The sequence below is a fragment of the Sceloporus occidentalis genome, unplaced genomic scaffold (assembly GCF_023333645.1).
Source record: "Sceloporus occidentalis isolate IW3139 unplaced genomic scaffold, rSceOcc1.0.p SCAF_2, whole genome shotgun sequence".
In the NCBI taxonomy this organism is placed as follows: domain Eukaryota; kingdom Metazoa; phylum Chordata; class Lepidosauria; order Squamata; family Phrynosomatidae; genus Sceloporus; species Sceloporus occidentalis.
The window spans coordinates 198,627,522-198,639,035 of record NW_028316982.1 but is presented as its reverse complement, the minus strand read 5'-3'; the positions used below and the strand labels follow the sequence as shown (position 1 = coordinate 198,639,035).

At 38.9% G+C, this 11,514-nt stretch overlaps 1 protein-coding gene across 1 annotated transcript in view; it reads left to right on the top strand.

The window, feature by feature from the left end:
* Positions 1 to 2,805: 2,805 nt before the first annotated feature.
* PDE9A (phosphodiesterase 9A) overlaps positions 2,806 to 11,514 on the top strand; it is a 103,691-nt gene continuing 94,982 nt past the window's right edge. Inside the window, exon 1 of the mRNA XM_089511963.1 lies at positions 2,806 to 3,073. Coding sequence (XP_089368089.1) covers positions 3,005 to 3,073 — 69 coding nt within the window. The 5' untranslated portion in view covers positions 2,806 to 3,004. The remainder of the gene's footprint in view (positions 3,074 to 11,514) is intronic.

Sequence of the window (11,514 nt, the reverse complement as noted above, 5' to 3'; positions counted from 1 at the left end):
ATGGATTAGATGATGATAGCAAACCTTTAATATTTTCTTTGTATAAATCAAATAAAGCAAAGATGGGAAGCTTCTCTCATGCTGTTCTGTTGCTATTTGCCTCCCAGTTATAACTGCTTCAATGTAAAAATATATTGAATATATGTCCCAGTTAATAGTTCAAACTGTCATTCAGCTATAAATGTGCATTTTATAGCGAGACTTCACATAATACACTCCCCATTAAGTCTAAATTTACTTCAGCGAGAGGTTGGGAGAGCACTGCCAATATGTAGATGCAACCCTGTGTATATTTACTACATAACATAGTGGGTCTTACTTACTTGGATAGTATTATATAGCTAATCTACACACATACACACACATCTCCCTTCCTTCAGTTCTGGTTACTATAAAAGATGTACTAGATTTGTTATTTTAAAAAAGGAACACACATATGGCTTCAAGGGAGACACAAGTACTTATACCTGTCTTTCCAAAAATGTCTGATTCTTCTGAATTATTTCAGATTTACAAAGAAGGGAAAAGGACCTCAGAATGTTTCATCTGCCTATCTTTCCACACAAAGTAATCACTAGGAAATTTCGTTTGGATTTGTTGTTTGCCTTCAAGGTATTTCTGAGTTATGGTGACCCTAAGGCAACCCTATCACAGTGCTTTCTTAACAAAAGTTGTTGAGAGGGGGGTTGCCATTAGTTTCCTCTGAGACTGAGTGGATGTGACTTGCCCAAGTCACACATTGGGTTTCCAAAGCCAAGCAGAAACTCAGACTCTGGTTTCCTGGATATACCATGAGAAATATTAATTTATTCCTGTTCCTTTTTGTGTCCAATATATTCTTTTCCTCTAGCCCTTGTGAAAGAAAATCAGATATATTTAAAGAGCAGCAGCACCAATAAATCCCTCTAGGATCATGGGTCATTTGTTTCAAATAAGGGAATGGAAGATATTTTATTTCTATGAAATGCTGTACAGTATCTGTAATGTTATGCCTTACATTAGACTTCTCCAATCTAGTGCCCTCCAGACATTTTAGACTACTAAACCTAGATAGTATGGACAACAGTCAGATTTGATGGAATGTGGAATCATTCAAAACATCTGGAGAATACCAAGTTGGGAAGAACTGGCTGCACCATGGTTTGGGAAACAACAAATGAAAGAAGAGAATTTTGGGTCCTTTCCATTTTGGCTCTCTGCCTGCATGCAAAGACCTTTTTATTTAGCTAGGATTTTGGCAACTGGCCGGTAGCCAGAGATAGCAGGGTGTTCAATATGCGGCTGCTACATTTTCTTTACTGCTATTGTGTTTTCAACTGCTTTTAACACCATTGTATTTTTAACATAATGTGCTGGCTTGTGCTTTTTATCTGTACCTTTGATTTTTTAAAAAGTTAACTTGGCTGTGAACTACCTTGTAAGCACCCTTCTTTCAGGAGAACAGTGAAGTATAAATCAAATAAATGTTCATTATACAACTATGTATTCTCAGGTTTTGTCATTTCCAATTCCAGTGTAGTGTTTGTTGATTTGCACAAATCTAGTGTGTCTGAAAATTATCCTGAAAGAATCAGGTCTTCATTCTAGCTTCTGCTTTGAATGATTGCTGTCAAAAGGTGACTGTCACTCAAAATTATATCGGAATCACCTTCTGTAATTTCAGCCAGACTGTAAGACTGATAGGTAAGTGAATGTACAAGTTATTTTCTCAAGCCAGCTTGTTCTTTTAGAAGTCAAGATGATAAATTTATAGCTTGCCTTCAGCTGTGCGTTTTATATGTCAGAAGCACTATAGTGTAGAGGGTTTTTTTCTTTTCGTTTAATAATAATAATAGGATTTATTTATATGCCGCGCAATCACTGGGAATCCAGGCGGCTTACAACAGAGGAAATAATAATTAGACGGTTCCCTGCCCTCAGGCTTACAATCTAAAAGACACGACACAAAAGGAGAAGGGAATGGTGAGGGAGGGAGGGGATCAGGTCCAGCAGTTCTTCTCTTCCTCTGAGGCCTGGACCAAGGTGACACTTTTCAGGTGACATTCAATACATGACACTTGAAATTTATATGGAGCAAAATATGAAGCATTCCATTCTGTTCTTCCACCCTAAATATTTGAAGAGAATATATATTTTTATATACCTGCACATCTTTAGATTTTGTTTTTATTTTGTGAAAGATGGTTTTAGGACCCAGAATTACAGCAACAAGATGAGCAGTAACAGTTGCTAAAAGCATTTTCGTGAAAGCTGTGAAAGTATATCTTAGTGCTGCAAACTCCCCCCCCCCCCCCTTTTTGGAGATTTTTTTTAAGGTCGGAGAAGTTTAGAGTCCTTCAAGCAGAAGTGTGAGTAAAGGAAATTACTTTCATTTTAGTAGGATAATGCCAGCTCCCACTTCTTGATGCCCACCCCCTCTTTTTAAAAAGTCATTTCAGCTGTTAGTGCAGCTGGCAGTTTAAAAACTGTATAGACAGACTTCTCAAAGGATGACTGTTGAAATGTTACCATCACAATTACCGGCACTAAATGTGGGATAAATGTAGTTCATTTCCCCAGTTCTAAGTGCTATTTTGTCTTCTGTGTCAACGGCAGCTAATCAAAGCTCCCTGGCAGTACAGCCTTGTACATCGATTGCCCAGGGGCTTCTTCTAGCTCTGAAGCCAAAGAGAGTTGCTATGGGAATCATGAGGGCACTTGGAGACAGGATCCAGGGCTTGGCTTTCTCCCATCCAATGTTGCCGGAGTCACGGGAATGAATGGGGGGAGGGATGAAGAGGAGGCGGCAAGGAGGCAGGGAGAATGAATGCATGTCAGAGGAGGGACTGTTGTAGCTTGTGACTGAGGAATGGAAGATAGCGAAGAATCAAATGCATCAGGCAGAGTAGGGGCTCTGCCACAGTTGCCCATCCAGACCATCTTCCTGCTGTAGAGTTAAAATGCAAGAGCAGCCTTTGTAGTAAAACTACAATAAAAGTCTCAATCTAAGGAAGTCTTCAGAAGGATGGGATCCAGCTCATCCACATACCAGCCCAAGTACATCTATTTGGAAATTGATGGACGAATTCAGAAGGTACTTTTCCCACTCCTCCTTTATGTGCAGCTATTGCCTTTACCTGATTGCCTTTGCATTAAATTGGATTCACTGACCTGGGTCTTTTTCTTTTTTGTATTGTGCCTTGGAATTACATCCTCATCTAGCTACAAATGTTACTGCCTTCTATGAGGCAGCATAGAAATATGAATACAGCAGTGCTGTTCTTGCACAATCTTTGGTTTTGCCAGCACCTAGGGTAAATGACAAGAGAACTCTTGAGGGCAAATTAATGGTCTCAGGATGGCATGAGCTCTGGAATGCATGTGTGGATGCCTACTTTACTGGAACAATTTTGGAGTGCAGTAATATAGATGTGCATTAAAAGTTTCAGAGGAGTTCAGGGGTTCTGTGCTAGTTTGTTGGGGAGTCAATGCCAATGCAAAAATGTTGTTGTTGTTAACACATCTAGGAACTAGAACAGTGGGGAGATTAAAGTAGTTTAGGTGGGGAAAATCATTTAAAAATTATATTGTTCTCTAATAATATCTGCCTGTGATACTCTTTTCAGAAACCTTAATGTATCCAAGTGTGTACAGACAGAGAGCACTAAACGTCTTCCATAACTTGCAATATGATATTTGCATGGGGGAGGGGGTTAGCAAGAAGTCGAAGTTAGCAAAGGAGCTACATTTTAAACCTAAATGAAAACAACAGCAGATATTAATTTTGTACATATCCCAGCTTCTCATCTCTTAACCTCCATTTACAATAAGGAATGGAATATAAGTGGACTTGAAAAATCAAATCAGTTTTATGTTTGAAGTGTCATGGTTTCACCCATGTCTCTTTTCTCATATAGAAAATGGGGAATTGCAGATAGTTGGTTCACCTCTTTCCTCTAGATAGTAAATCAGGTCAGAGTACTAATTAAATATCAATATAGCTCTTAACCTGCCTATGCAAAATCAGCAAACTAAGCCTGCAATCCTGTAGATATCTATATGAGAGTAAACACTACTCTCCTTAAAATGATTTACTTCTGAGAAGATAGACATAGGATTCTGTGTAACAGGTTTTCCAGATGAACTTTTATTTGTAAAATGTATCATTGTCGAGATGAAATATTAGATCAAGTTGTTAAAATGGTAGAGATCCAGAACACTGAAGTTGCAGCTGCCCTTTTCTACCACCTGTGGTATGATATCCCCATTGCCATTCATGAAAGTAGCTTGGGGTAGCCTTGCTCTTTGGAGATATTCTAGCTCTTGAGCTGGCATAGAGAAGAAAGCAGGCATAAAAACCCTCCTGCTAGTGGCAAGGGATTATAACAAAAAATCCAAACAAATTAAATATAAATCTTTTTCCCCTTTAAAACTGTGAGATGGGTAAAGGAGGGACTTTTGAGATCCATGGCAATGAACATTATGTGCTGATAATTCTCAAAAATTCCACATCTAATAAACAGATATTACAGTAGAGCCCATACACATGGTGCTAGCACATTTATGGCGGTCTACAGCCTGCAAAGTATTAGAAAACTTCCAGTGATGTGAACAATAGCAGCTAGAGTTTTGGCTGAGGCACATTCTAGAGAACATATGATTGGTTTTCAATGGCCTGCAGTCCATTTTCAAGCACACTATGTATTAGTCATCACCTTCAAAGTCCTAGGAGAGTAAATCCAGAACACTGACAGCGTAGCTGTTACCCATATAATCCTCATACCTACAAACCCAAATTTACTGGTAGAGGTTTGTTTTCCTCCTTTTGTCATCAGAAACTCCGATTGGGGCCTTTTCCCATGTGGTGGCCAGGTTGTGATGTTTCCTCCCCACGATGTCCAACTAGCCCATGTTTTCCTTGACATATTGGCCACTTGCAAAGTTTTTTTTCTCCGCACTGTGATTTTGATATGGTTCCATTTTCTTGTCTTTTCTTTAATTATTTATCCCCCTTTCCCTACCCGTCCTTTGTTTTCATGATGCTGAGTTTCTGGTGGTTTTTTTAGTTTCGGTTTGTTAGTTTTAATGGGTGCCTGGTGTGTCCGCCCCCCCTTACTCTTTTAATTCAAAATTATGTTTCTGGAGTTGTTCCGAGGAGCCTTCAAGGCCAAATAAATATTTAAATTAATAAATAGGTACATGAATTATTATAATTACAGATCCAATACAGGAAATTACATTTCCCAGAACTCAACATCACAATTTGCAAGGAAGATTCAATTTCCAAAGAACTGCAGGGTTATCATGGGGGGCTACCATCTGGACTCTCAACAAGACATGTGTAGATCTTCATTTCTAAAGCACAGAGGGAGAGGGAGAGGGAGAGAAAGAAAACCTGAAAAGACTCTAATAAGGCTTTTTAACTATGAAGCCAGATGTGATTAATAGTCATCATCCTTTTCTTCCTGTCCCATTCCAACCCTGCTCAAAGTATTTGTTTCAGTTGTTATGCTTTGGCTGTTTAACGCTTCCAGAGACAGTCTAAAGTCCATCGTGAGCAGACCCAAGCTGTACAGAAATATCAAAAAGCAGAAACCAGAAGCTGGAGAGACTGGTAAAAGATAGCAGATGAAAGTGGGCTTCATGGTAATGAAGTTCCCGGACATGGTCTGCAGGACCATGGACAGCTCCAAAGCAGCCAACATGATCCAACAACTGGCAGAAATGAACTAAACAACTAGTGTAGCAAGGCTGATCAACTATGGCCCTACTGGTGTTTTGTTGTTGTTGTTGTTGGTCACATTAGCTTCAGACAGTATTGACACTGGTGAGAAATTATGGGAGTTCCAGACAGAAACATTTGAAGGATGACAGTTGTCCACTCTTGTGAAAGTTGTTATGTGCCTTCAAGTCATTTCCAACTTATAGTGACCCTGAGGGAACACTATTATGGGGTTTCTTGGAGGGACTTCTGGTATCTTGGCGGACAAGGAGGAGTGGGTAAATATGAGGCAACACACCCTCAGGGGACCCCCAGCTGCCTGACTGTGTCATCTGGACTGCTTGCCACTTAATACATCGCTTTGATCTTCTGGAAAAGCGGTATAATAATAATAATAATAATAATAATAATAATAATAATAATAATAATTATTATTATTATTATTAATCTGTGTGTTGGTCTTTACTAGAGACGCACCATAAACTGGTCTGCAGATTTGTCTAGGCTACAGGTGCATTCTTGTGTCACATCTTCCAGGATGGTATCTGGGTTTGCACTGATAACTAGAAAGTGTGCCCCCATTCCGAATTGACTGATTTATTTTATTTTATTTTACTCATTCAGCAAATCCAGAACAGTCAGACGCTGAAGTAGCAGTTCTGCATTTTCCTTAAAAATGTTCAGAAGTGGTTGAAGATGTTACAGAATTGTGGCTTCTGCCCATGACAAACAAGTGCATCAAGATCCACGGCCAAGTTGCTAAGTATAGGCAGAGTTAATGCATACTTAGAATCATAGAATGATAGAGTTGGAAGAGACCACAAGGGCCATCCAGTCCAACCCCCCACCATGCAGGAACTCACAATCAAAGCACCCCTGACAGATGGCCATCCAGCCCCTGTTTAAAGACCTTCAAAGAAGGATACTCCTGGACATATTCTCTGGACAATAACAAACTTTACAGACATCATAGGCATTCTTATGGGACCCACAGTTAAGAAGCTACTTAATATATCAGGGCTAGCCAACTTGATATTTTCTGGCTAGCACAATCCATTACTAGATCTATGTGAGGACAGAAGCACTCTTTCAAATGAGCTTTCATGCTTTTACCCACAGATCATCCTGTATACTAGGCAAGCACAAGATTTCCAGGATCTGAGAAAGTGTGTGGGAAGGAAGTGACAGCTCTGCCCTCAAGAAAGATAGTTAAAAGAGGCAAACAAGTGCTCCCTTATACTCCAAGCCTGGATGCAATGCAATCATTTGGGATATGGCAGCTGGACCAATATTTTTTTTAATTGCTGTAGTTGAGAAAACTGGGTTAATAGTGTAATTCATGTAATTATCTTAATTGTTACTTTTGACCACAAAGAACAAGGCTTCCAAAGAGCAGCATGTCAACACCTCACTAGTTTTTGGTCATTCTATTGATGATAGAATCAGTATACCCATCAGTTCCTTATGACTAGCAGAAAAGAATGCAGTTGTTCTTGTTATGGTGGTGGTGCCTTCAAGTCGTTTCTGACTTATGGCAAACCTATGGCAAAACTGTCATGGGGATTTCTTGGCAAGATTTGTTCAGAGGAGGTTTGCCATTGCCTTCCCCTGAGGTTGAGAGCATATGACTTGCCCAAGGCCACCCACTGGGTTTCACGGTTGAGCAGGGAAATTGAACCCTGGTCTCCAGAGTCGTAGTCCAACAGCCAGACCACTACACCATGCTGACTTCTATTAAACCAGATAAATCTGAGTTATTTTTTAAAAACGATTTATTGCAGACTTGTTCTAAACTCTTGATATAGAATATGTCCTGCAATCTGGAGAACCTTCACACAATGCTTTACACTGATTTCCCCTGACCACCTTCTCCAAATATGCTAGGATGAAAATACACATGGTTTTGTTTTGTTCCATGATTACTCTCCTAAAAAGCATTTGCATTATTGAAGATTATAGGAGAAGGACAGCTGCCTGAAAAGATGCTACAAACTCTAATAAAAAATGGCTAGACAGCTACCTCCCATTACATTTATCAGTGAAATATTATCTATATGGTGCTTGATATGGGGAATGGGGAGAGGAGACAGTCTATTTCATTTAGTCAGAATTGCCTTATGCAGGAAATTATTTTTCTCCATACACACTACATCAAGATATAATTAGAAGAATCTAAGCTATAGTTTTCCAAAGAATTTGGTTTCTAGAGGGAGCTTATTAAGTCAATTCTAGGCTTTCCTTTGACTTGCTTCTACAGTGAGGTAAAAGACCCTTTATGTCATTTATTATCCTATAATATCAAATCACAAACCACAGTACTCTGATGTATTGCAGTGGATACAGGAATACATTGGAACATGTATAATGATTATATCTGAGTAATGAAAATGAGTATGACAAATATAGTATAGAGCCATGGATCCAATAGAAGACTGTTCATTGGTCAACGTTTGTGGTGCAGCCCAATTGACTGCTAAATAAAAACAGTTGCATACATATGTATAGGCCAGCATGTAGTTAGTAAGCGGCTCTTATGAAATAGATTTGCAAGGGGATTGTGTCCTTATAATAGGAACAGGGAGTAAAGTTACCTTTTTTGACTGAAACACCCAGAGTACATCAGATAGTATGGCCATTGGCCATGCCGGATGGGGCTGTGATCTGAAGTCCAAAATAAGTAACTTTTTAAAGTTTTGTGTAGTATTGTGCCATCCTTTCCCTCCAGAAATATCCACAAAACTGGACCTTAAAGTTGAACATTTTAAACTCTTTGCATCTTTAACAACCACAAACAGGAGGCTTGCTGATCGTGACCAGTTGCCCAAATAAGTTAACTTTTGGAAAGCCAGTCTTTAAAAGTATAAGAATGCAACAGCATCACACTGATTAAAAGATTATATCTCTGTGTCTCAGGTTTCCTCAGACAAACAGTGGCTACTAGGGCTATCCAACTAATTTGGCTGTGTGCTGAAACAAATATATTTGGAGTGGCTAAAGCCTGGGTCAAGTCAGGCTGATTCATTTCCATAGTGGGTTGCCCTGGTCCAAAGTGGCCCAGAGTGTTTTGGAGGATGAGATACTCTAATGGTTGAACGTTGCAACCAAATTAGCCACCTATCAAACTAAACCAGCCATATTTGGATTGGCACCAAATCAAGCAAGATCAGGTCAATTCAGTTCCATAATGGGTCACCCTAATTCAGTCTGATCCAGCATGCTTTAGTCCTTTGAGTATTAAATCAATTAAGATATAAAACAGGAATATGCAAACATTGTGTCATCAGCATGAACAAGGAAACAGCAGGTGCCGTGATCAGGAGGGCTTGGACTGTAGTTTGCTAAATGAACACTTAGAGCCAGTGTGGTGTAGTGATTTGAACACTGAACTACAAGCCCGGAGATCAGGGTTTACATCCCCAATCAGCCATGGAAACCCACTGTGTGACCTTGGGCAAGTCACACACTGTCAGCATCAGAGGAAGGCAAAGGCAAACACCCTCTGAATAAATCTTGCCAAGAAAACCCCATGGAAAAATCACTTTATAATCACTGTAAATCAGAAATGACTTGAAGGCAAACAACAACAACATATTGAATCAAGCTCAGGAAAAAAACCTCTTACCAGCAATTTCCATCCACAGTGCTCCCGGGGAGAGATTGTGTAAGGTCACTGAAGTTATATATTTCATTTCTCTTCCTGTTCTTTCCTTAGGAATAGTTGTACTAATAGTAGCCTGCCACTGATTGTTAGAGGAGTTAGGTGGTAGAGCTATGTTTGTGGAGTGGAGTGGCAGTTTGTTGATTGTGATTATTTCTTCCAGTCTGACTCAGAACTTGAGTCTTGCTTTATTTCAGTTGCTCTCAATTTCTTAATCCTATCCTTTCTTTTGTGAATTGCCTTTCGGCTTGTGCATTCATATTCATTTGTAAATCTAACTGATTATCCTTAATTCAACCTTAAATTTAGTTTACTCTTAATCCCCCAACCCAGTTTTTCTTAATTACTCTGTCTGCCTGTGAATTTTATTTCAGTTGTTAAATCTTACCTTCCCCCTCTATGACATCTAATTTTTCAAGTTAGATGTCTTACTTGTTTTTAAAAATTATGCTCATCACTCTCTTTTTGCTTACCATACATACTTGACTATAAGTTAACCTCATGTATAAGGTATGGTAAGCAAAAGGAGAGTGATGAGCATAATTTTTAAAAACAAGTAAGACATCTAACTTGAAAAATTAGATGTCATAGAGGGGGAAGGTAAGATTTAACAACTGAAATAAAATTCACAGGCAGACAGAGTAATTAAGAAGAACTAAAGTATAGTATATGAACTAAAGTATAGTACTTACATTAAACCATGGATAAACTGACTCAGGTTTTTTGGTCAATTTTTGACTAAAATTTTTGGACTTATACATGAATATATACAGTATTCATAATTACTGTGTTATTCTCTGTGCATATAGAATCAGTAACTGGGATCGTCTTGTGGCTTCACATCAAGTCCTAGGATTTTCTTAGTGTTGAATTAAGGATAATCATGATCTTGAAACTATTCTGAAGACAGACAGACACAATGATGAAGATAGCGGTGGTGGTGGTGATGATGGTGCAGAGGGGAAAGCGACATGCAAAGGGGAAATCTATGCATTTTCACTTCAGGAACATGAATGCATTCAAAGTGTGGCTACAGGTGTGACTCTTGCTAAGGAAAACATACAAGACTTTCCCTTTTGCATATTAAACCAGAAATGCAAAAATATCTATCTTACTGTCTTGGTTAAACACAAAGCTGTCTTTTCTATCCCTCCACTTTCTAAACAAAACAAAACAAAACAAAAAACACTGTGTGGAGCATGAAGGAGCCACAGTATGGATGGTTCTCTAGGCTTCCTTCTTAGATCAGGGAAAAAAGACTAATGCAGATATTTGCATCTACTTAGTTCCTGTAAAGAGAGCCAGCCTGATGTAGTGGTTTGACCACTGGACTACAACTCTGGAGATCAGGGTTTGATTCCCTGCTCAGTCATGAAAATCCACCTTGGCAAGTCACACCTCTCAGCCACAGAAAATCCTGTGATAACTTTGCCTTAGGGCAGTGATGGTGAACCTATGGCACGCGTGCCAGAGGTGGCACTCAGAGCCCTCTCTGTGGGCACATGTGCCATCGCCCCAGCACAGAGTTTGCCAGAGTTTGTTACTAGAAAGCCAGAGGGACATGGCACTTTGCAATAAATAAGTGGGTTTTGGGTTACAGTTTGGGCACTTGGCTTCTAAAAGGTTCACCATCACTGCCTTACGGTCACTATAAGTTGGAAATGCATTAGAGGCACACAAGAAAGAGCTAAACACACCAAAAAGGGTCCATGCAATGAACTACAGTATTTTGCTCACTTTTCTGGCCCCATGCAGTTAAAGCTAGATTCACCCAGAACTTGGAAATAATTCATTAACATTTAATTAATTACTCTAAGCTCATTACAACTTTTAACAATGATTTTAATTTTTTAATTGATAAATACCAATGGCATTGCTCTTGACAGACAATTACCATTTCTTGTTACTTTAATTCTTTAATTAAAGTAATGAACATTCCTTGTTTTTGTAAATGATTTTTTAAAAAAATCAACTAATTTATCAATAAATCAAGTAGCAAATGAACTTACTGCTTTTCTTAATAGGTTATTGTTAACAGACCAGGAAGTTTTTTAAAAAAATAAAATAAAATAAATATTAATGTATTGATGCTAACACTAACTTCCCCTAGCTCAGGACCTAATCAAAGCACAAACTTCTAAAGAGTGGCCTTGAT